Genomic DNA, 24,491 nt, shown 5'->3' with positions numbered 1-24,491 from the left:
CAGATGCATCAGACTATGCATGGGGGGCTCACCTGGCAGGGAAGTGCATTCAGGGCAAATGGAACCCAAAGCAAATGCACCTACATATCAATCAAAAAGAAATGTCAGCTGTACAGAATGCTCTGACAGCCTTCAAGGACTACATTCTTCCAGGACAACTAATGGTAAAGACGGACAACACCACAGTTATGTGGTACATAAACAAGCAGGGGGGTACACATTTCTACCCCCCCTGCAGACTAGCCATGGCATTGTAGAACACAGCCTTGACCTACCAAGTGCATCTACAAGCTCAATTACTGCCAGGAAAATTGAATACACTGGCAGACAGACTAAGCAAAAACCTTGTGGACCCACATGAGTGGAAACTGGAACCATGGATTTTCGACATGTTGACAAGCGAATGGGGGAGCCCAGACATAGATCTATTTGCCTCCCCCATGAACTACCAGTTGGACAAGTTTTGCAGAAGGACTCCCCACAAACAAGCCTGGAAAGTGGATGCTCTGTCCTTCAGCTGGAAAAACCTATCAGTCTACGCCTTTCCCCCTCTGCCTCTGCTCTCCAAAGTTCTACTAAAAGTCAAACAGGACAAACCAAGTATGATTTTGATTGCTCCAGAATGGCCACGCCAACACTGGTACCTCCTCCTGGGAAAGTGCGTCACAAATATCTCCATGGCACCTGCCTCAGACCCCCTCCCTGCTGTCTCAGCAGGAGAACCAAATTATGCACCCTCAGCTTCCAACATTGAACCTTGCAGCCTGGCTAATCACTTAAATTCACCCTTATCATCCCTCAGCAAACCTGTGATGGATCTCATCTTGGAGACGAGGAGACCTAGTACTAGAAAATGTTATGCTTACAAATGGAAAAGATTCTGTGCCTGGAACCAATCTTTAGGGATGAGCACAGCAGCGCCCACTTTACCTCAGAATTTGCAATACTTAACTGAGATGCTTCACAAGGGCCTGTCTTTTTCCTCCATTAAAATCCACGCCTCAGCTATTTCAGCTCACTATGACACAGAACCACCCCTCTTCCCTCAAGACCACCCAGGAGAGCTCCTACCTCTGCCTGGGACCTTAACTTTGTTTTGGAGAAACTCACTCTACCTCCTTTCGAGCCAGCTGCTACTGCAGACTTAAAATTTCTTTCTTGGAAAACAGCCTTCCTTTAAACAATCACTTCAGCTAGAAGGATATCTGAATTACAGGCCCTTATGGCAGTGGAGCCTTTCTTCATCTTTCATGCAGACTGGGTATCTCTCAGGACCAGTCCATCCTCCATGCCCAAGGTGGTTTCCAGTGTGGCTCTTAATCAGTCCATTCACTTGCCAACCTTCTTCTCCAATCCACAGAACAAAGGGGAACGGATTCTGCATTCCTTGGATGTGCTCTGACAACTAAGATTCTACTTGGATAGGACTAAATCTCTAAGAAAATCTGAACAATTGCTGGTAGCATTTGCTGCAGGGGCAGAGGGGAAGGCTGTTTCAAAACAAACCATTTCTAAATGGATAAGCCATTGCATTAATTTCTGCTATAAGCACCATAGAAAACCTATCCCCCAGGAGAAGAGATTTCAATCCACCAGGGCTGCATCTACTTCTGCAGCCTTTATCAGAGGTGTTCCTATCAGGGATATCCTAGAAGGTGCTACCTGGAGTTCTGTACATACTTTCACCAAGCACTATCATTTACCAATTTTCTCTAAATCCAGAGCTGGCTTTGTCACTGCTGTCTTGCAGGGCCTTATAGCTGGCCCTAATGCTGTATAAACTCCTCCTCCCAACCACAGCTTTGGGAATCTACCCAAATGTAATGACTGCAACAGTGAAACACAAAGAATGTAGTACAGTTGTGTACACTTACCATAAATGTAGATGTTTGTGTGTATTCACTGTTGCAGTCCTGGTTACCCTCCCTCCAGCCCCCTAGTTTTTTCTGACTATACCTCTCCTTTCCTATGCTTAAAAGCCTTTTTGGTGTATTTGCCTTTGGTTGGAGGTATACCTTTGTGTTTTTGTGTTTATTTGCTCCCCATTAGGGGGGCACCTGACATCTGGGGCAAGGAAAACTGATGTAATGGCGTCGGCTGCATGTTTTATACCCCTGATGACCTGACGTCATGGAAGAAAGGACAGCAACTGACACAGGACCCAAGACTTTGTTAATCAGGCCGACTGAGGGCAACCTGCCAGCAGATTGCCCAAATGTAATGACTGCAACAGTGAATACACTCAAACATCTACATTTATGGTAAGTGTACACAACTGTACTCTCTTCCCTCCTTTACCCTTAAATAGAATTTGTTTGACCTCTATTCATTACTCTTTTATTTTTTTCTGCCTTTCTTGTCAGGCCTTTCTACCCATATCAGGATACTCTCCCACATACTATTGTTGTTATCGGTGGAAAGGATGGAAATACATACAGAAACATTCCTGACCATAGGAATGAAAAATGCATAAATGGATATCTATTTTAAGTATACCTAAGCTATTACAACCACAAAAGATATGACTCCATTTGCCTTGATTTCCCACATTACATATCCAACCAGTGTTGCCCACCTGTTGGAAAATTTCATTCAGCTTTTGTGGTACACAAAAGTACATCTCGTGACAAGAACAAGTGAAAATTCTAACCTTTCTTGCCTATGTCACATACCTTGTAGCCAAGTATATTTTCTGCCACTGATCATTACAGAAATACTTACCAAACTTTGCATTAGTTTATATTCTGACTCCCTATAATTATCTATCTGGTTATTATAGGCCCACAAAATCAACACTCCTTTTGTTGCTTCCCTTGTTCTTACTTCTGTTAACATTGCCATCTGCACAGGTGTTGCTATTCCTGTCAATACAAGCCTTCTGAAAGTATTTGCTTCCACTTTTGGCCCCAGGTATGTGAAGTGTCATCTTTTTCCTAGATCAACCCCACCTTTTGCCTGTTTCCAGCTCATGATGGTATCCTTCCACATTTGTTCCCAGTATCTCCCAAGATCCACAAAACACACGGACTAAGAGAATATCAAACAAGTACAACAATCCAGTCCAAGATAAAAAACAAATTTAATACGTTACTGCGCCTCGACATGTAATGCCTTCAATGGAATATAGAACCTTGTTAAATCACACCTTATATACAACTTAATAAATCAATCAAGTAATAAATTACATAGTTAAACAATTAAATTAAAACTTTCCAATTACAAGAAACATTCATACCATCAGGATTTAAAGTCCCAAATTTCAAAATAAGCAAAGCTTCCTTATATAGAAGCTTGCTTTTAACATTGTAATAATTACTCTTATCTATTTATTCTAAAATAGTGCCCTGTAAATCCTCTGGGTTCTCTTTATGATATTTTAAAAAATGTTGTGCAATCGGCTTTCATATTTACAATTTTTTATATCTCTTACGTGTTTTTGTAAGCGAAGTTTGAAAGCCCTTTTGCTTTCCCCTATATAAAACTTGTAACACGGGCACTTCAATGCATATACAATACATTCAGTAGTACAACAAAAATTTGATAATACACTGAATTTCCATCCATTAATATATTGAAAACTCAGCGTTACATATTGACAAGAGATACATTTTCCACAAGGAACTGTACCTAAAACATGTAAAGCATTTGCTATACTAGGACATGGAATTTGAAATATGTTATGTACTAATCTATCTTTAATACTACGTCCCTTTCTGAAAGAAAATATTGGTTTAGTACACAGACCAGAAAATTCCTTAAATTTCAAAAAATAGCCCCAATATTGTTTTATAACTGGGACTACCTTATCACTTAATAAATCATAAGTCATGAACATATACATTTTCTTTTCTTCTGCAATATGATCTGTATTCTTTATACCTACATTTCTATTACTATTTTTCATTTTAATTTTATCAAGTGCCTCCCTTACAGTGTTTTCTTCATCATCTTCTTCTTTCGGCTGTTCCCGTTAGGGGTAGCCACAGCAGATCACCTGTTTCCATTTCTTCCTGTCCTCTGCATCTTGCTCTGTCACACCAACCACCTGCATGTCCTCTGTCACCACATCCATAAACCTTATCTTAGGCCTTCCTCTTTTCCTGTTACCTGGTAGCTTCATCCTTAGCATCTTTTTCCCAATATACTCAGGATCCCTCCTCAGCACATGTCCAAACCAACGAAATCGTGCCTCTCTGGCTTTGTCTCCAAACCTTCCAACCTGGGCTGACCCTCTAAATACTTATTCCTAATCCTGTCCACCCTCGTCACACCCAGTGCAAATCTTAACATCTTTAATTCTGCCACATCCAGCTCAAACTCCTGCCTTTTTGTCAATGCCACTGTCTCCAACCCATATAACATAGCTGGTCTCACTACCCTCTTGCAGACCTTCCCTTTCACGCTTACAGGTACTCGTCTGTCACAAATCACTCCTGACATTCTTCTCCACCCACTCCATCCTGCCTGTACTCTCTTCTTCACCTCTCTTCCACACTCACCATTACTCTGAACTATTGACTCCAAGTATTTAAACTCATCCACCTTCGCCACCTCTACTCCTTGCATCCTCACCATTCCTCTATCCTCCCTCTCATTCACACACATATATTCTGTCTTAGTCCTGCTGACCTTCATTCCTCTTCTCTCTAGAGCATATCTCCATCTCTCCAGGGTCTCCTCCACCTGTTCCCTACTCTCACTACAGATCACAATGTCATCAAAACATTTCATGCAGACAGTGTTTTCTTCATAACCCCTTTTAAATGAACATAACTAAAGTTTTATTATACTCTATTTCCAAATCATTTTCATTATTACAAAGGCGTTTAATTCTCAAATTCACTATAAGGTAATGACTTCAATAAATGCGGGGGATGAAAACTACAGCCATGAAGAAAATTATTATTATCTTCAAATTTCCTATGTATAGAGGTAGAAATGCCTCTACCATTAATTCCCTTTAAGTTTAGGTCTAAAAAGACTACCTGTTCATGACAGGCTGAAATTTCAAACATTGAACCAAACCTATTATTATTAATTTTCTTCATAAATAAATTAACCTGATTAATACCCCCTTTGCATAAAAAAATGAGATAATTTATATATTTATAATAATGAGAGATCCCAAGATCCACCCTGATTGAAGCTAGTATTGTTAAGAGCTCTTGATTTCTTATATTTTTAATCAGGTCTTAAAATTTCTCACATACAGCTGTGTCTCTCCACTGTCTACTTGGCACTAGGGACCAAATCTTTAGTCTGTTTGTGCCCTTTCATCCTCTTTCCTGTTTCTACACCATCTGTTTCCATTTCAGCATGTATTGGGTATATTGGAGATAATATATCAATATAACTTGCATTGCCAGAGAATACATTTTCAAGTCCAGTATATCCAGAGTCCAGACCTCCTTACTCATCTGGCAAAACTAGTCTATCCCACTCCACTCTTGCTTTCTTATCATTCCACAAGAAGGCTGCTATTTTCTTATTTGTTCTTGCTCACATCCCTTTGTCTAGTTTCATAAAATATGCTTGTCCTGTGTATAAAACTAAAGGTACAAGAAACATTTATATAGGCTATATCTTATGTTATCCATATATGTGTGTGTGTATATATATATATATATATATATATATATATATATATATATATATATATATATATATATATATATATATAGATAGATATTGTATTTTCTATTTCTTTTGCATCTTGGACTACTTTCCATCTAATTCCTTCATCTAAGTATCTCTCACATCCCCAAAGAAATGGGTAAGATTGTACCAACTGGAGTCCTAATTTGCGGGGATGGGTAGCCTGGTCAGATTATTATTTAATGCTATGACCTTTGTTTTGTGCTCACTAACCTTTTAGCTTGCTATATTACTGTATTCCCTTCATATTTCAAATACCTTTGGGATATCCCTCTCCAGGTCCATCAGGTACAATACAATATTTCATCATCCATGAATAAAGCAACCTTCTCCTGTTTCCCATACTAGATGTATTCCTGCAGTATGGATTCTCTAATTTCAGTTGCCAATAAATCTACATACAAGGCAACAACAATGGGAATAATGGACAGCCCTGTCTTGGGCCTCTTGTGAACTGGAAACTCTCTGAGAGGGAGCCTAACACCTTACTTTGTGTATTTACTGGTGTATTAATTCACCTGATAATTTCACCCATCAATTGGGTATTCCAAATCTCTTAAGAACCAATAAAGGACCCCCACATACACTCTCTCTCTGCTGAATGCCTTCTCTGCATTGAACCCTATTATTAAAATTATATCTTTTCTGTGCTCAGCTTACTTTATTATAAAAATGTTTTATTAATGTTGGCAAAGGTTTGCCTACCCTAGACAAAACCAAACTGATCTGCATTTACCACATTGGTTACCATTTTAGACAATATTTTCGTTAATATGGTGTAAATAACTTATAGTCATACTTCAGCAATGATATGGGCTAGTAAGCCTCTGAGTCTGCCTTTCCTTCTTTAGTCAGCACCACCATGACTGCCTCCAACTATGACTCTAGGATATGATTCCCCTTGAGGATGTCACTGAATAGCCTCAATCCTATTTTTACCATTTATTCCCTTCAAAGCTTCCAAATTTCCACTTGCATGTCATTCAGTCCTGGTGTTTTCAAACAGTTCGATGTTGTATAACCCACTTTATTTCCTTTGCATTTATATTTTTCAAAAGTTTTTCACTTTTGTCTAGAGATACCTGGGGAATTAGTAGAACACTAAGGAATTCATATGCCCTCCTCATTCTGTCCCTCTCCATCTTCTCTTCACTGTACAGCTGGGCATAGTAACTTCCAAATATTTTTTAAATCATGTTTAGTCCCATTTCCATCTTGCTGGAGGAAGGATTCCTAATAGAGCTAGATAGTTTTCCACTGTCTGTACCCTTAGTCTCTGTGCTAGCATCTTTGTGGCCTTGGAGTTCATTTCAAAAGAAAGAATGTTTTAGTGCAATTCTTCCATACTCGTTAATATACGCAGGATGTTCCTCCATCTTTCCTTTTGATACCCTCCATTCTTTCATTTCAGTCTCTATTGTCTGCCTCAGATTTTTGTGGAGCTTTTTGACTGTGCACCAAATATGCCTGGCTCCTTTTTGCTTTCTTTGAAATGAGCTTTGAGTAGCCGAGAATCTGACACCAACACCTGAAGGCATCTTAACTTCTTGCTCACACTGCTGCAACTTTTCTTTTACCTTTTGCCCAAAATGGGCATCTCTATCAAATAAGGCATTCATGAAGGCTGCCTTGAAGTGTGCCACAAAAGCAGTCAACAGCAGCCAGGCCTGACATCTCTCAGTAATACTTGAACCTGAGGAAAAAGTTGCTCCATATGTAGTATTATGAGGGAGGTGCAAGGAGAGCAATGCTATGGAATTTGTTTATGAACATCTCCATTGGAAAGCTGTTTTAGAATGTATTATGTCTTGTCGACAAATTCTCACCAAAAATGTCTCATATGTGCCATGTAATTCATCGCCTTGATGGAAAATGTACTTGACACATTATCTCAATTTCCTAGCATAGCCATCATTCTGGAATCCTAGTTTGGGGGAATGAATGGCCTGGGCATCCATATCAGTCTCTCTTCTGGGATATAGTCTACAAGTAGCCCCTTACTCCAATGTCGGTATGAGGAACTACCCAGGCTGATGGGGTTGAAGATCTAAAGGCTTCTTTGCAGGATCTCTTCTTCCAGGGAGGTGGGGGGGTCAATGGACTGCATGATTTCTAAAATTTCCTCAAACTAGGGATCCTCAGGGGGACAGGGGTGAAGCCTCCACTTCACTGAACATTGTGTTTGGGGTGGAAGACTCTGGGGGGGGCCGTCTATGCATTTTCTCTTATGCACTCTCTTCTTTGGAATGCTCGGGGTTGGGGGGAGTCATCTGGAATTCCTCAGGGAGAGCCTAACCCAGACTTGAGACATGAAATATTCTGGGTACCCTTCTGGTCCTTGGTCCTGAATGGGTAAGATGTGTGATTGAGCAGCAGCTCCCAAATCAGAGGTGTACAAAGGTGGAACCAGTGCAGCAGGTGGTTCTTTGAGCTGCTACATCCTTGATGATTGCCTTGACACTGAAGGTTCCACCAACGTACTGAAACTGCTGGCTCGAACTGTTTCAGCACTGAGAACAGTGCCATATAAGGTGGAAGGCAAAGTCTTGGCACTGATCATTGAAAGTTATCAGCTGATAACCCAGATGCCGAGGCTACCTGACCAGGTGTTAGCTCAGAAGGACCGAAGACCAAAAGGCTCAACACCAAAAGTCGCCCCGTAGGTATCCAGGCCAATGTTGACAGTAAACCATCAGCACTGACCCTGTCAGGCCTAGTGGGAGTTAGCAACAGCATGTTGACACCAACATCTCTACTGGTACTGAGGGTATAGGCATCGAGGAAAGTAAATCCTAGGATGTTGTGGGCATTGGCATGGGTTCACCTACTAGCTTCTAGACTTGTAGTGCCAGAACTGGGCGCAAGGCAGGTAATAAAGCAACAAGGACTACAGAGAGTACACCGATCTGAAGTTGGGGCTTGGTAAAGGTTGCCATCATCTTGTCCCAGGCCAGATAACTAACACTCCTGAGAGATGTGGGGGGAGTGTATGAATACAGCTGAAGCTGGTTGGGAAAATGAGAACTTGGATAGCTCCTGCTCCAACAAGAGGGTCCCCATGCTCCTTCTCAGCTCTGATGAATCCTGCTTAGAAGAGGTATGGTACAAAGGAGCAGAGCGGACAGAGGCTAGAAGGTCCTGGACATGGAGAAGATGAAGTGAGTCTAGGAACCTTAGCCAGGGGACTTCTCAATAACTGGTTGTTCTGATTCATCTAAGTAGCTCTTTTCTCTTCTCCAACTTGCCAGCTATTTCTTTTTCCTTAATTTATTTATTCATATTTGTCTACCAGAGTAGTGCACTGATCAATACTGACCAATCTGAGGCTCACCCTGGGTGAAAAACAAAACATTTCACAAGCAAAAAATACAGAAATGTAAGCAATAAAAGAATAGTTCAGACTGATTACATATAAAAAAAAACTGTGTATATACATTCCAGTGAACAAGCACAGAACAATGCACAATCAAGCAGAATATAATGTACAATATATACATTAGTTTCTAAAGTGGGTCAATCTTCAGTGAATCTTGAGAGAGGAGATAGGCTTGGTGATATGTCCTGTGTTTTCAAGCAGGAGCATTTGGCTTGGATACAGAAGTGATTTTTGAATTGCATTCTAAATTTGGAATAAAGTGTTGCTTTCCTTATTGTTGATGGGAAGAGCATTCCAAAGAAAAATAATAAAAATAATAAAATAAGAAAGAACGTGCAGTGCTGTGGAGTTTGGTTCTAGGGGTAATGTGAGATGGTGTGGTCTTGTGTGCAGTATCTCAGGTTGTATGAGGAATTCTTTTCATAAAGTCTAGCTGCAAGGGAAGTAGATGTGTGAAGCTAAAGTACTTTGTAGAGTTGGTATCCTAAAAGTTGGTTAGATCTTTGTTTTATGGGTAGCTATTTGGCTTTTTCTAGAGTGATACAGTGATGCCACTGAAAGGTGAGTTTGTAATGAGTCGGCAGACACTGTTAGAGATAGTGTGGAGTGTGGCAGTTTTTCTTGAAGGCAGAAGCAAAAACTGGCAGTTCATGTTCAAGTTAAAAAAGGAGAACTCCTTTGTCAACCACTGCCCTGGATAGTTGGGATAGAAAATCGGAGATCTTTTTGGCCCAGAAGAGGAGGGAGTTTATTTTGGTTCTCACTTTGTATACGTGGAAATGGAAGTTAAGTGACTGACCAAGCTATAGTCCTAGGGATCTGAAGGTGGAGGATGTCTGTATGGAATGGTTGTGTAGGTTAAAGATAAAGAGTTAGATGCTTGTTGAATTTTCTGTGGAGTTCCAAAAAGTATAGTTTTTGTCTTGGTGGAGTTGAGAAGTAGTTTATGGTTTATAAGCCATTGGTTGAGCTCATATAAGCCTGACTGGAGTTGGCACCAAATGTTACTGTGACAGTGAACCAATCAGTAAATGACCATGTCATTAGCATACAGGATAAATGGTAGATGGGGAAGATCACAAAGAAATTTGTTAATGAATATGGAGAAGAGGATGAGGGCAAAAATGGATCCTTGTTATACACCTTTTGTAACAGATGCAGATTCTGATTGGGAAGATCCTATTTTAACTCTGAAGTGTCTGTCAGTGATGAAGTATTAAAACCAGGCAGCAGCATCTAGACTGATGCCAGTATCAATTAGTTTATTTTGGAGAAGATAGTGGTCAATTTTTTTCCAACTCTGTGGCAAGATGTTTTGTATGAGATATAGATTACATATGTGTGTGACAGGTAGATATAGATGGTATATGTTGTCAAATCCAGGAGGGGTGTCAGTGGAAATATTTTTAAGTAGAATAGAGACTTCTTTGGAACGTATGCATTTGAATTGGAAGAGGGGGATGAATGGTGATGGGGAGGGCAATGTATGATCTGTGGGAGGTGTGGCATTTATTGATGAGAGATTGTTATATTCTTTAAGGAAATCTTCTGGAGAAAGTTTTTCTGTACCAGAGACAGTGGGGTCACTCTTTAGCAAATCATTTAGGACCATGTTTTACAGAAAATACAGAGTACATCAACACGTCTGACACCAAGACACAAAGAGTTCATGTGGGTCAAGAGGTGGAATCTTATGGGTACATTGGTAGCATTTTTTGAAGCCAGAGCCTTGTCTTATTGAGTCTTTATGCATCATATAAAATTCACCTCTATGAATTATATAAAATGACAATGAAAAAAGAGTAAAGTTAAAGAGAGGGAAACAGAGGAGAATAGAAAGGGGGAAGACAGCTGAAGGGAATGGAAACAGTCAGAAAACCTACAGAACCTATAGAAACTATCCTTGGGCAGAACAGCAAGTAATTACAAATCTACTAGTTTAAAATGCAAAACTTATCTGATTGGAAATTCAATGAAAACTATTTGCAACACACAAGCTTGATGTGGATCACAATAAAATACTGATGTTGGCAACAAGATCTGAAGAGGCTAGCTAATGTAGAGGACTATGGGTAAGGGGAAGAGCTTGAGCTACTGAAGGATTCATTGTTGCTGTGAAACTGTGCCTTCGCTGATCAGTCCATTCGTTTACAGTAGGTGGTCAGGATCACCTTAAATTCCTCATTATACTTTCTTACTGGCAACATGCTTCCTGTTCTGTAAGTCAGTGTCTGATCTAGTCATATTCAAAAAAAGTTCACGCCTGGAAGGTACTGCTTAAAGAGTTAACAGCAGATTTGCAAATCTAGTACTAAAGTAATATTAAAAAAACACTTGACAGATAATTTACACAATGTCTCTGAAGATTATGGAATAGGCTTTTACTTGCAAACAGAACAAGCCACTAACTTTGTTCAAAAATAATTCTGATGAATATGAGAACAAGAAAAAATGAACACCTGATTAGAGAAAGTAAACTTCTTGAAGCCCAGTGTACATTGTAAGCCTGGCAATCAAAATATATTAACTTATTTGAGAATTTAGATATGTATTATGGAATGAAACTACACAACATTCTGAAGCATTGAAATGAATGAAAAAATAAATAAGTCAAACGGCTTACCAGGTTATGTTTGATGAGTTCTTTAGCAAACTGAAAGGAAGAAGAGGTACTGTCCATCAAACTCTTAAGCTCTGCCTATGAAAATGAAATGAAGCATTAAAATTAAGGAGGACTTTTTAATTTTTGTCTGCCATGCTTATTGAAGTTTTCTCATGTTGTTTGCCTGGCAAATACTTTGAAGTGTTTTGGAAATGCTGTACAATGATCATGTCCTTATACCTTATTTGGACTACAGTAATAAACTTAACACAATCAACCACGGAGACAGATTTCAATATGAAAAGCAAAAATATTTCTGCAGTACAACCCATCTTTCATATCTATTAGCATTTATAATAAGTCTTCCAGAGCTCTTCTGATTAGTTTCTTTTTTCCCCTGAATCTGTAACATATTCTAAGCAGTGAAAACACTGTATATTTTATATATATATATATATATATATATATATATATATATATATATATATATATATATATTTGTGCCTAGAAATTCTTGGATTTGCATTTTCAGAACATAGTTGTCTCAAAGGTTCATAGGCAAGTACCAGGCTAATTTGCCCTTGCAGGCCTTTTTAAGCCTAGTCTGTTTCTCTTTTTATGCTTGAATTAACCTATCCTACTTGGCTAGAGATTGGCCTTGCCTATCCCATGGTCGATAAACAAAAGTTATGTACTTGTCATAATGATAAATCCATGTTGTCTGATTTTCATCCAGTTCACCCATGGGTTGTTGGATCCAACTGTATCCAACCTTGACACTGAATATGAAGCTCATTGGTTGCAGGGCTCTGACTCCTCCCCTATTAATAATTCCCTGAACTCCACCCTACTACCTCAGATTGAGTATACCCCCTGAAATACTATATCCAAAAGTAAATCAATGTAATCATATGCTAGTGGAATAACTCCCACTCAAGACAAGTTCCATAATGCATGATAGAAAAAAATGGCAGGGTTATTAGACAATGGCAGTAATGGCTGCTCACAGACAAGGAATGCCAATGTCTACCAGTCATCTGAGTCCTATATGTGACAATTTGGGAAGGGGAAGGTGGGAGGGAAGTTAAACAGGACGAAAATCAGACAACATGGATGTATCATTACGGTAAGTACATAACTTTCATACATAACTTTCATATCCAATGTTGTCTATTTTCATAAGATTCAACTATGGGATACATTCCCAAGTATATAGATGCAGATGGTATCAAGGAAGGACATCCATGAGAATGGTCGAACCAAAGGATGAACAAGATCTAGATTCTTCTCAAGTCTATAATGAGATACAAATGTATGAACTACAGTTCCAAGTAGTTGCTGCACAGATAGCATCAATATGTAATCTACTGGCAAAGGCTGTACAGGTGGAAACTGCCTTTATGGAATAAGAAGTTATGTTCTTACCATAACGTTCCATGTTAGTTGTCTTCTTCTCACCTTCTTTCTTGCTGGATATACTATAGCTCGAGAGATATTTTTACCGGCTCGAGGCAGCCCTATAACCCACAATACCATGCGCTAACTCCCCAGATCTCGTTTGGAAGCTAAGACATAGTATAAATATAATATCATAATCCTCATTTGCAAGTACGGGTTCCCTGCTAGTAACATTAAGGATACTGGGAAACCGTAACATGTTACATCTCCAGAAATGGAAGGACTCAGAGACCTGAAGTCTATCCAGGCTAGGGGGCAGGAGGGAGGGACGCAAGAAAGAAGGCGAGAAGAAGACAACTAACATGGAACGTTATGGTAAGAACATAACTTCTTAATGTTAAGTTGTCATTCTCACCTTCATTCTTGCTGGATGGGACAGTGTCCCTAGCATCTTAGTCCTGGGTGGCTCAATGGAACAAACTCCTGAGTACGGTGGAACCAAAGTCAACTCTATTTCTGGAGGCTATATCAAGTTTGTAATGGGCAATAAAGGTACGTTTGGAAGCCCATGTAGCTGCTGCACATATGGCATCTAGTGGTAACCTTGCTTGAAATCCCGTTGATGTTGATAGTGCCCTGGTTGAATGAGCCTTAGGCCTAGATGGAAGTTGCCTGTGTCTCAACTCATAGACAAAGGTAATAATAGATGTCAACCATCTGGAAAGAGTAACCTTCGATACCGGAAGCCCTTTCTTTCCTGCAGCATAAGAGAGAAAGAGCTGGTCTGACTTTCTGAGTTGTTTTGTCCTGTCTAGATAATACCGTAATTGGCGATGAACATCTAATGAATGTAATTTCTGTTCAGCCCTGCTGGCATAGTCTGGGAAGAAGACAGGCAAGTCAATGGAGTGGTTTAGATTTGCTTCCGAGGACACTTTCGGTAGGATGGAAGGGTTTGTTCTGAGAGTTACCCTGTCTTTGTGAAAGACCAAATAAGGGGGACGGACAGACAAAGCTTGAAGTTCCGATACCCTTCTGGCAGATGTTATGGCTACTAAAAACAGAGTTTTCCAAGAAAGAAGCTTGAGGGAGCAAGAAGCTGCAGGTTCAAAAGGAGGCAGAATCAATGAGGTTAGAACTAAATTCAAATCCCATTGTGGAGGTGGATCTTTAACTGGAGGTCTAAGCAAAAAGATGCCCTTGAGGAAGGCTTTACAAAGTTTGTGGGACATAATATTTACTTCTGAGAGCCCAACATGAAAATTAGCAATGGCCGCTAATTGTACCCTGATAGTGGCCGACGATGACCCTGAATGAAAAAGCTCTGCCAGAAAATCTAGAACCTTATGAATGGGTGCATGGAAAGGATCTAGGGACTTAAAGTAGACAGCACAAACACCCACCAGGGCAGAGACCGATAAAAAACTGTTAACACCACAAAGTCCAGTGGCTTACAGCAGTTGCAAACAGCAGGTTTTAAAACAGCAACTTTTAATGAACCAGGACTATCAAAAAACATTTTTATTTACTAGTAACTTAATATATTTGCTTAGTACTGCTTTTTATACATAATGAATGTAAGAAATATATATATCATGTATAAATATATATGTACACAATATGTTGTAGGTAGTAATTTGAATAAATAAATTGACTTCATCAATTTGTCAATTGGTTAAAAACAGGTACCTATAACTGTTGAGATCTAAGCCTTAAAATTGGTTTGATGGAGATGTAGTCGTTATCTGGGCGGCCTACAGGCATTTAACCTGATCTGCCACTCAGTTTCAAGGGCACCAACCATGTTATCAACATCACCCCCATCACCTGAATCAATCACACGACCAATAATAAAAAATAAAAACTTTTTAAAACAGTTACATTTTGTAGTGTGTATGTAAAGTGAGATCCCTCTTCTTAATGGACCTAAGATGTTCGCCTCCTAATGGTTTTACCCACATAGTAGGAATTACAAGAAGAACAACATGCAAGATATACTATATTTTTAGTGCAACAATTGCACTGTCCCGGACATTTGATGGAATATTTGTATCCATCTACACACACATATGAACCTTCATAAATAAATCCTACAGAAACCACATTTCTTCATGTTTGACCTATAGTTTCTTGATCCACTTTTTTCAAGAATATCCTTCATATTCTCACCTCTACTAAAGACCACATTTGGACTATTCCCTAGTACCTTTTTGACCTCCTCACTTAAGGAAAAGTTCCAGACTTCCTTCACCATCCTTATAATAGCTGGTGACATCTCACTAAATTTCACCACCAACCGTAAATTACTATTCTGTTCTTCTCCACTACTCTCTATCATTTCCCTAATGTTTAGTCCACCTTTAATTGGGCGGCGTTTTAAGCTTTCTCCTCCTGTTTATGTCCCTTTGACACTTAATAACAGTTTTAAAGGGTACCCCCTATCAATAAACATCCCGATTAGTTTAAACATTTCTTCTCTATATTCATCATCTTGACTAACTAATCTGGACGTCCTAACCATTTGGGCTTTGATTAATCCTTTCCGCTGATGAAATGGGTGATGACTATTGAAATGCAATAGGAATTGGAGTAGTTCTCTTTTCTATAGATGTTACTCTTAAAACCCCCTTCACCCTTACAAATCAATAAGTCCAAGTACGAAATACTCTCTTTTTTCCATGTAAAAGTGAAGTTCAAAAAGTTAGTAGTTTTTCCCAAGTAGTCCACAAATTCTTTTGCTGAATTTTGATCACCCTTCCAAAGAATCAGTATGTCGTCCAAAAACCTATTATACATCAATATTCTTTCCAAATGGTTTTGAAAAATATGTTCCCTCTCCCAAGTCAATAAGACCGTGTTAAATAAAGGGCGCACTTGGCCCCCATTGCTACCCCTGACACTTGCTGAAAAAGGTCACCTTCAAAATTCAGGAAATTGTTCCTTAACACTACTTCCATCATATCTGTTAAGAAGTTAGTTTTCTGACCACTAAACAATCCACTTTGCACTATAGCTTCAGAAAATAACTCAAGGCCTTGTTCTTGTGGAATGACCGAAAACAAATTGATCACATCAATGGTCAAAAAACCAAAATCTTCTACGACACAACCTAGCTCCTTAAACCTTTTCAAACAGTGCCATGAATCTTTAATGATATGATCTACCCCATCAAACATAGTTTTTAATGAAGTGTCTATAAAGGCAGCAATGGGTTCTGTTTTAGATCCCACAATGGGCCTATATTCCAAATGCTCGACACCCTTGTGGGTCTTGGGAATCCCAAATAATTTCGGTGTTTTTGGAAACTTGACCATCAAAAAATTAAATTCACTTTCATTGATTGAACCTTGACAAAGTGCATCACGCAAAAACACATCAATCTTCATATAGGCCCTATTAATCTCATTACGTGACACAATTTTATAGGTTTCATCCCTGTTTAACAGTAATGTCAGAAATGTAGTCGGTATTAGTCGTTATCACAGTGCCCCCTCCCTTGTCGGGCTTCATGAATCTGTATATCCCAGATTTTTTCAACATCTGCAATAATTCCCTTTCTTTCTTTGTTAAATTATCATCTACCATATTACCATTTTTTAACATTTCTCTCAGGTGGGCCTCTACTATCTTTTCAAAACATAACACATCCTTGTGTAGTGGAGGCATAAAAGCACTTTTCCTTTTTAATTTACTAGTATCTTTACTGATACAGCCATCCTGGCTTGTGTCACTTTTCCCTTTCCCTGCAAAATACATTTTCAAATGCATCTGTCATTTCCACCAATGTTTAAACTTTGGAACAAATTTAACTAAAATAAATCAAAATAGTCATCATTAACATTCAAACTAGTGTAGTTATAAATGCAATAATCATTCTTACGCAGGATTTTAAAATTGCTACCTTCTTTAATAACATAATCATGGTTGTCACCTTTTTCAAACACAGTGTCTGCTTCACATAAATCTTTATCAGACACTTCATCTGTGTTACCAAATAGGCCACCCCACATTTGTTCATTTACAACACAATCTGTCACATCCATATTACAAGTACCTAAATTAACATTGTTGTTCTCCATCAAACTTTTGTCTTTAACAAAATTTGCACAACTATTCACACTACTTTGTTTGTTACTAACCAATTCACATAACATTGTTTCAACAGAACTACCCACTTCAGTTATTCCTTCTTCAAATTTAAAATCATTTCCCAAACACTCAACTTCCACTAATACCTCCCTCTCCTGTTGCTTCTCCCACTGTAACTTTCTTGGTGTTCCCTCTGTGGTTCTCTCTTTGTATGCGCCTCTCTGGACCGACGGGCTGCTCCTCCATTACTAAAAATCATTAAACCTACCAGGACTTTCAACATAATTGTTAACATCATTGTAAGCACAAGTAACATTGTTTGCTTGGCCCCCATAGGTTCACTTTCCTCACTAGTGTTGAATCAGGTGGATATGCACATTTAAATTTGTAATCAACACTATCCCTCTTAAGCTTCCTTTCCTTAGTCTCAGAGCTTTTAATCACATACATTTCAACATTTTAATTGTCTTGTCAAAGTTACTTTTATACTGTTCAAACATTAAATCTGTAGTGATACTCATATATACAGTTTAATTTCACTTTTAAATTTCACTTAGCTTAAGTTCATTATTCTTCAAAATAATGTCCAACATTTCCAAGCCTGTCCGATCAAACAAGCTCACAAGTTCTTAAGGCTCCTCTCTCTTCCTCCTCGCTCCATCGGTCGCCAGAGACCGTGAGCCCCTTCGAACCTGTTTCAGACCCCTAGAGTCACATAAAACTTTGAATCCAACTGGATGGCCCGATACTTTTACACAACTTCTCATAATTCAAAATCTGCTCCCTTAAACACGGTCTCACATCCACCGCTCAAAAATGAATGGATGGTTCATTAAACCAAGAAGAAATGTTCATTCACCTTCAAATCATCGGCATCAACTCCTCTAGTCGGCTGAGCACACGAATACTCCCAAGTAAAGCATTGTACTTCTCTGCCACTGTTAGCAGTTCCAGTCTCATAGGCTTGAATCAATTTGTTCACCACCACTGCTAACTCCTTCAAGATAACCTAAACAGCTCCTGTACTAGTGGTTTGTTAGCAAACGAAAAGTAGACAGCACAAACACCCACCAGGGCAGAGACCGATAAAAAACTGTTAACACCACAAAGTCCAGTGGCTTTTGACTCACAGCAGTTGCAAACAGCAGGTTTTAAAACAGCAACTTTTAATGAACCAGGCAAACAAAAAAAGACTATCAAAAAACATTTTTATTTACTAGTAACTTAATATATTTGCTTAGTACTGCTTTTTATACATAATGAATGTAAGAAATATATATATCATGTATAAATACATATGTACACAATATGTTGTAGGTAGTAATTTGAATAAATAAATTGACTTCATCAATTTGTCAATTGGTTAAAAACAGGTACCTATAACTGTTGAGATCTAAGCCTTAAAATTGGTTTGATGGAGATGTAGTCGTTAAGCCCTGGCGGCCTACAGGCATTTAACCTGATCTGCCACTCAGTTTCAAGGGCACCAACCATGTTATCAACATCACCCCCATCACCTGAATCAATCACACGACCAATAATAAAAAATAAAAACTTTTAAAAAAAACTTATTTTTTTGTGTGTGTATGTAAGTGCGTTGTGCAGATCCCTCTTCTTAATGGACCTAAGATGTTCGAAGTCCGGTCATAGCCTCCTAATGGTTTTACCCACATAGTAGGAATTACAAGAAGAACAACATGCAAGATATACTATATTTTTAGTGCAACAATTGCACTGTCCCGGACATTTGATGGAATATTTGTATCCATCTACACACACATATGAACCTTCATAAATAAACCTACACATCCTACAGAAACCACATTTCTTCATGTTTGACCTGTAGTTTCTTGATCCACTTTTTTCAAGAATATCCTTCATATTCTCACCTCTACTAAAGACCACATTTGGACTATTCCCTAGTACCTTTATCCTTATAATAGCTGGTGACATCTCACTAAATTTCACCACCAACCGTAAATTACTATTCTGTTCTTCTCCACTACTCTCTATCATTTCCCTAATGTTTAGTCCACCTTTAAGAATTGGGGCGTATTTATCGTTTCTCCTCCTGTTTATGTCCCTTTTGACACTTAATAACAGTTTTAAAGGGTACCCCCTATCAATAAACATCCCGATTAGTTTAAACATTTCTTCTCTATATTCATCATTTATTTATGAAGGTTCATATGTGTGTGTAGATGGATACAAATATTCCATCAAATGTCCGGGACAGTGCAATTGTTGCACTAAAAATATAGTATATCTTGCATGTTGTTCTTCTTGTAATTCCTACTATGTGGGTAAAACCATTAGGAGGCTGCGGGACCGAATATCGGTACATCTTAGGTGCATTAAGAAGAGGGATCTGCCATACACACTACAAAATGTAACTGTTTTAAAAGTTTTTATTTTTATTATTGGTGGTGATTGATTCAGGTGATGGGGTGATGTTTGAACATGGTTGGTGCCCCTTGAAACTGAGTGGCAGATCAGGTTAAATGCCTGTAGGCCAGGGAACCGCGACTACATCTCCATCAAACCAATTTTAAGGCTTAGATCTCAACAGTTATAGGTACCTGTTTTAACCAATTGACAAATTGATGAAGTCAATTTATTTATTCAAATTACTACCTACAACATATTGTGTACATATATATTTATACATGATATATATATTTCTTACATTCATTATGTATAAAAAGCAGTACTAAGCAAATATATTAAGTTACTAGTAAATAAAAATGTTTTTTGATAGTCTTTTTGTTTGCCTGGTTCATTAAAGCTAACAAACCACTAGTACAGGAGCTGCTGCTAGCGCGATGGATAAACAATGCAGGTTATCTTGAAGGAGTAGCAGTGTGTGGTGAACAAATTGATTCAATGCACTCGCCCATTGGGAGTATTCCGTGCTCAAGTTGATGCCATTTGAAGGTGAATGAGGTAAAAGGATTTAATTCAAACATTTCTTCTGGTTTAATGAACCATCCATTCATCCAGTTGATTCAAAGTTTTATGTGACTCTAGGGGTCTGAAACAGGAAATGTTGGACATTATTTTGAAGAATAATGAACTAAGCCAAGTGAAATTAAAAGTGAAATTAAACTGTTATATATGAGTATCACTACAGATTTAATGTTTGAACAGTATAAAAGTAACTTTGACAAGACAATTAAAAATGTTGAAATGTATGTGATTAAAGCCTGGAGACAAAGGAAGGAAGCTTAAGAGGGATAGTGTTGATTACAAATTTAAATGTGCATATCCATTCAACACTAGTGAGGAAAGTGAACGCAAACAATGTTACTTGTGCTTACAATGATGTTACAATTATGTTGAAAGTCCTGGTAGGTTTAATGATTTTTAGTAATGCAGGAGAGGGAGGTATTAGTGGAAGTTGAGTGTTTGGGAAATGATTTTAAATTTGAAGAAGGAATAACTGAAGTGGGTAGTTCTGTTGAAACAATGTTATGTGAATTGGTTAGTAACAAACAAAGTAGTGTGAATAGTTGTGCAAATTTTGTTAAAGACAAAAGTTTGATGGAGAACAACAATGTTAATTTAGGTACTTGTAATATGGATGTGACAGATTGTGTTGTAAATGAACAAATGATGAAGTGTCTGATAAAGATTTATGTGAAGCAGACACTGTGTTTGAAAAAGGTGACAACCATGATTATGTTATTAAAGAAGGTAGCAATTTTAAAATCCTGCGTAAGAATGATTATTGCATTTATAACTACACTAGTTTGAATGTTAATGATGACTATTTTGATTTATTTTCGAAAGGAGTTAAATTTGTTCCAAAGTTTAGACTGGACAAGTAGAAAACATTGGTGGAAATAAAAATGTTTGCTAGACAGATGCATTTGAAAATGTATTTTGCAGGGAAAGGGAAAAGTGACACAAGCCAGGATGGCTGTATCAGTAAAGATACTAGTAAATTAAAAGGAAAAGTGCTTTTATGCCTCCACTACACAAGGATGTGTTATGTTTTGAAAAGATAGTAGAGGCCCACCTGAGAGAAATGTTAAAAAATGGTAATATGGTAGATGATAATTTAACAAAGAAAGAAAGGGAATTATTGCAGATGTTGAAAAATCTGGGATATACAGATTCATGAAGCCACTGTGATAACGACTAATACCGACTACATTTCTGACATTGTTAAACAGGGATGAAACCTATAAAATTGTGTGAATGAGATTAATAGGGCCTATATGAAGATTGATGTGTTTTTGATGCACTTTGTCAAGGTTCAATCAATGAAAGTGAATTTAATTTTTGATGGTCAAGTTTCCAAAAATTATTTGGGATTCCCAAGACCATTTGGAATATAGGCCCATTATCTAAAACAGAACCCATTGCTGCCTTTATAGACACTTCATTAAAAACTATGTTTGATGGGGTAGATCATATCATTAAAGATTCATGGCACTGTTTGAAAAGGTTTAAGGAGCTAGGTTGTAGAAGATTTTGGTTTTTTGACCATTGATGTGGTCAATTTGTTTTCGGTCATTCCACAAGAACAAGGCCTTGAGTTATTTTCTGAAGCCATAGTGCAAAGTGGATTGTTTAGTGGTCAGAAAACTAACTTCTTAACAGATATGATGGAAGTAGTGTTAAGGAACAATTTCCTGAATTTTGAAGGTGACCTTTTCAGCAAGTGTATTGACTTGGGAGCCATTTGGAAAGAATATTGATGTATAATAGGTTTTCATACTGATTCTTTGGAAGGGTGATCAAAATTCAGCAAAAGAATTTGTGGACTACTTGGGAAAAACTACTAACTTTTTGAACTTCACTTTTACATGGAAAAATTGGACTTATTGATTTGTAAGGGTGAAGGGGGTTTTAAGAGTAACATCTATAGAAAAGAGAACTACTCCAATTCCCTATTGCATTTCAATAGTCACCACCCATTTCATCAGCGGAAAGGATTAATCAAAGCCCAAATGGTTAGGACGTCCAGATTAGTTAGTCAAGATGATGAATATAGAGAAGAAATGTTTAAACTAATCGGGATGTTTATTGATAGGGGGTACCCTTTAAAACTGTTATTAAGTGTCAAAAGGGACATAAACAGGAGGAGAAATTAAAGGTGGACTAAACATTAGGGAAATGATAGAGAGTAGTGGAGAAGAACAGAATAGTAATTTACGGTTGGTGGTGAAATTTAGTGAGATGTCACCAGCTATTATAAGGATGGTGAAGGAAGTCTGGAACTTTTCCTTAAGTGAGGAGGTCAAAAAGGTACTAGGGAATAGTCCAAATGCGGTCTTTAGTAGAGGTGAGAATATGAAGGATATTCTTGAAAAAAGTGGATCAAGAAACTACAGGTCAAACATGAAGAAATGTGGTTTCTGTAGGATGTGTAGGTTTATTTATGAAGGTTCATATGTGTGTGTAGATGGATACAAATATTCCATCAAATGTCCGGGACAGTGCAATTGTTGCACTAAAAATATAGTATATCTTGCATGTTGTTCTTCTTGTAATTCCTACTATGTGGGTAAAACCATTAGGAGGAACATCTTAGGTCCATTAAGAAGAGGGATCTGACTTTACATACACACTACAAAATGTAACTGTTTTAAAAAGTTTTTATTTTTTATTATTGGTCGTGTGATTGATTCAGGTGATGGGGGTGATGTTGATAACATGGTTGGTGCCCTTGAAACTGAGTGGCAGATCAGGTTAAATGCCTGTAGGCCGCCAGGGCTTAACGACTACATCTCCATCAAACCAATTTTAAGGCTTAGATCTCAACAGTTATAGGTACCTGTTTTTAACCAATTGACAAATTGATGAAGTCAATTTATTTATTCAAATTACTACCTACAACATATTGTGTACATATATATTTATACATGATATATATATTTCTTACATTCATTATGTATAAAAAGCAGTACTAAGCAAATATATTAAGTTACTAGTAAATAAAAATGTTTTTTGATAGTCTTTTTTTGTTTGCCTGGTTCATTAAAAGTTGCTGTTTTAAAACCTGCTGTTTGCAACTGCTGTGAGTCAACTTCGTCGGTAAGCCACTGGACTTTGTGGTGTTAACAGTTTTTTATCGATCTAGGGACTTAGTTTGTGCCCAATGCGAAAAACACTTCCATTTACTCGCATACGTCTTCCTAGTATTGGACTTATGGGAAGCCAGAATGATATTATGAACAGGAGGAGAAATAAGGGGAAGCCTGGCTAAGGCTGGAAGTGGAGCAACCAAGCTGTGAGGTTGAGGGAATGAAGAGAGTGATGCAGCTTGCCCGTGAGATGGGTCAACAGATCCGGAAGGGGTTCCAGATGCCAAGGCTGTTCCAGTAGGTAACTGTGCAGGAACGGAAACCATACTTGTCGAGGCCAAAACGGGGCAATGAGGATCATTTTGGATCTCAATGCAGTTGCTTTCTGAATTAATTGCGGGATCAATGGCAAGGGAGGAAAGGCATATAGAAGACCCCGGGGCCAATTGTGAACAAGAGCGTCTCTGGGGGGATGGCCTGGTAGAGGAAAGAGTGTGAAGAAGTCGAGGCACTTGCTGTTTTGAGAGTTGCGAAAAGATCGCAGCAAGGCTGGCCCCACTTCTGAAATATTCTGTCTACTACTGCTTGATTTAGAGACCACTCGTGAGGCATGAGGATAGTTCTGCTCAATCTGTCCGCTATGACGTTGGACTTCCCAGGGATGTGCATTGCTATCAGAAACCGTTGAGAGGAAATCGCCCATTGCCAAAGTCTGAGTGCTTCTCGACATAGGGGGTAGGACTTTGTTCCGCCCTGCTTGTTTATGTACTAGACTACAGACATATTGTCCATTTGAATTGCTATAATCCCTGTGGGAAGTTGTGAGTCATTGGTAGCTGTTGAAAGGACCACTGAGAAAACAGCATCCACTGAAGGAGCCTCATGTGGAAGCGGGCTAATGGAAGTAAAAGAATCGCCGCTTTCAATACTAGCTTGACTTGAACTCTGTTGGGCTGAAACAGGGACTGAACATTCCGCCTTATTTCTGACACTCTCTGAGGTGGTAATGTTGCAGACATTTCTGTGGTGTTTAATATGGCGCCTATAAAGTTTATACATTGACAAGGCGACAAGGAGGACTTTGCAAAATTTATAGAAATACCTAGACTGTTGCAAAGTTGAATAGTGTAATCCCTGGCCATTATAAGATGCTGCTTGGTGGTAGCGGAAATGAGCCAGTCGTCTAGATATGGAAACACCTGGAATCCTTTTTGTCTCAGGTGAGCCATGACCACTGCCAAGCATTTGGTGAACACCGGGGCTGTGGTGAGACCAAAGGGCAGGGTTCTGAATTGATAATGACTGGCTCCCAGCCGGAAGTGGAGAAACCTCCTGGAGC

The 24,491-nt window shown here is 38.5% G+C and overlaps 1 protein-coding gene across 1 annotated transcript in view; it reads right to left on the bottom strand.

The window, feature by feature from the left end:
• Positions 1–24,491, bottom strand: part of TTC26 (tetratricopeptide repeat domain 26) — a 2,373,990-nt gene that overhangs the window by 1,509,466 nt on the left and 840,033 nt on the right. The window contains exon 8 of the mRNA XM_044073993.1: positions 11,655–11,729. Coding sequence (XP_043929928.1) covers positions 11,655–11,729 — 75 coding nt within the window. The remainder of the gene's footprint in view (positions 1–11,654; positions 11,730–24,491) is intronic.

This window comes from Protopterus annectens, chromosome 1.part1, assembly GCF_019279795.1.
Source record: "Protopterus annectens isolate FY-2018-M chromosome 1.part1, PAN1.0, whole genome shotgun sequence".
Classification (NCBI taxonomy): domain Eukaryota; kingdom Metazoa; phylum Chordata; order Ceratodontiformes; family Protopteridae; genus Protopterus; species Protopterus annectens.
The sequence above is the reverse complement of the archived record's forward strand: the minus strand, read 5'-3'. Positions and strand labels throughout refer to the sequence as shown.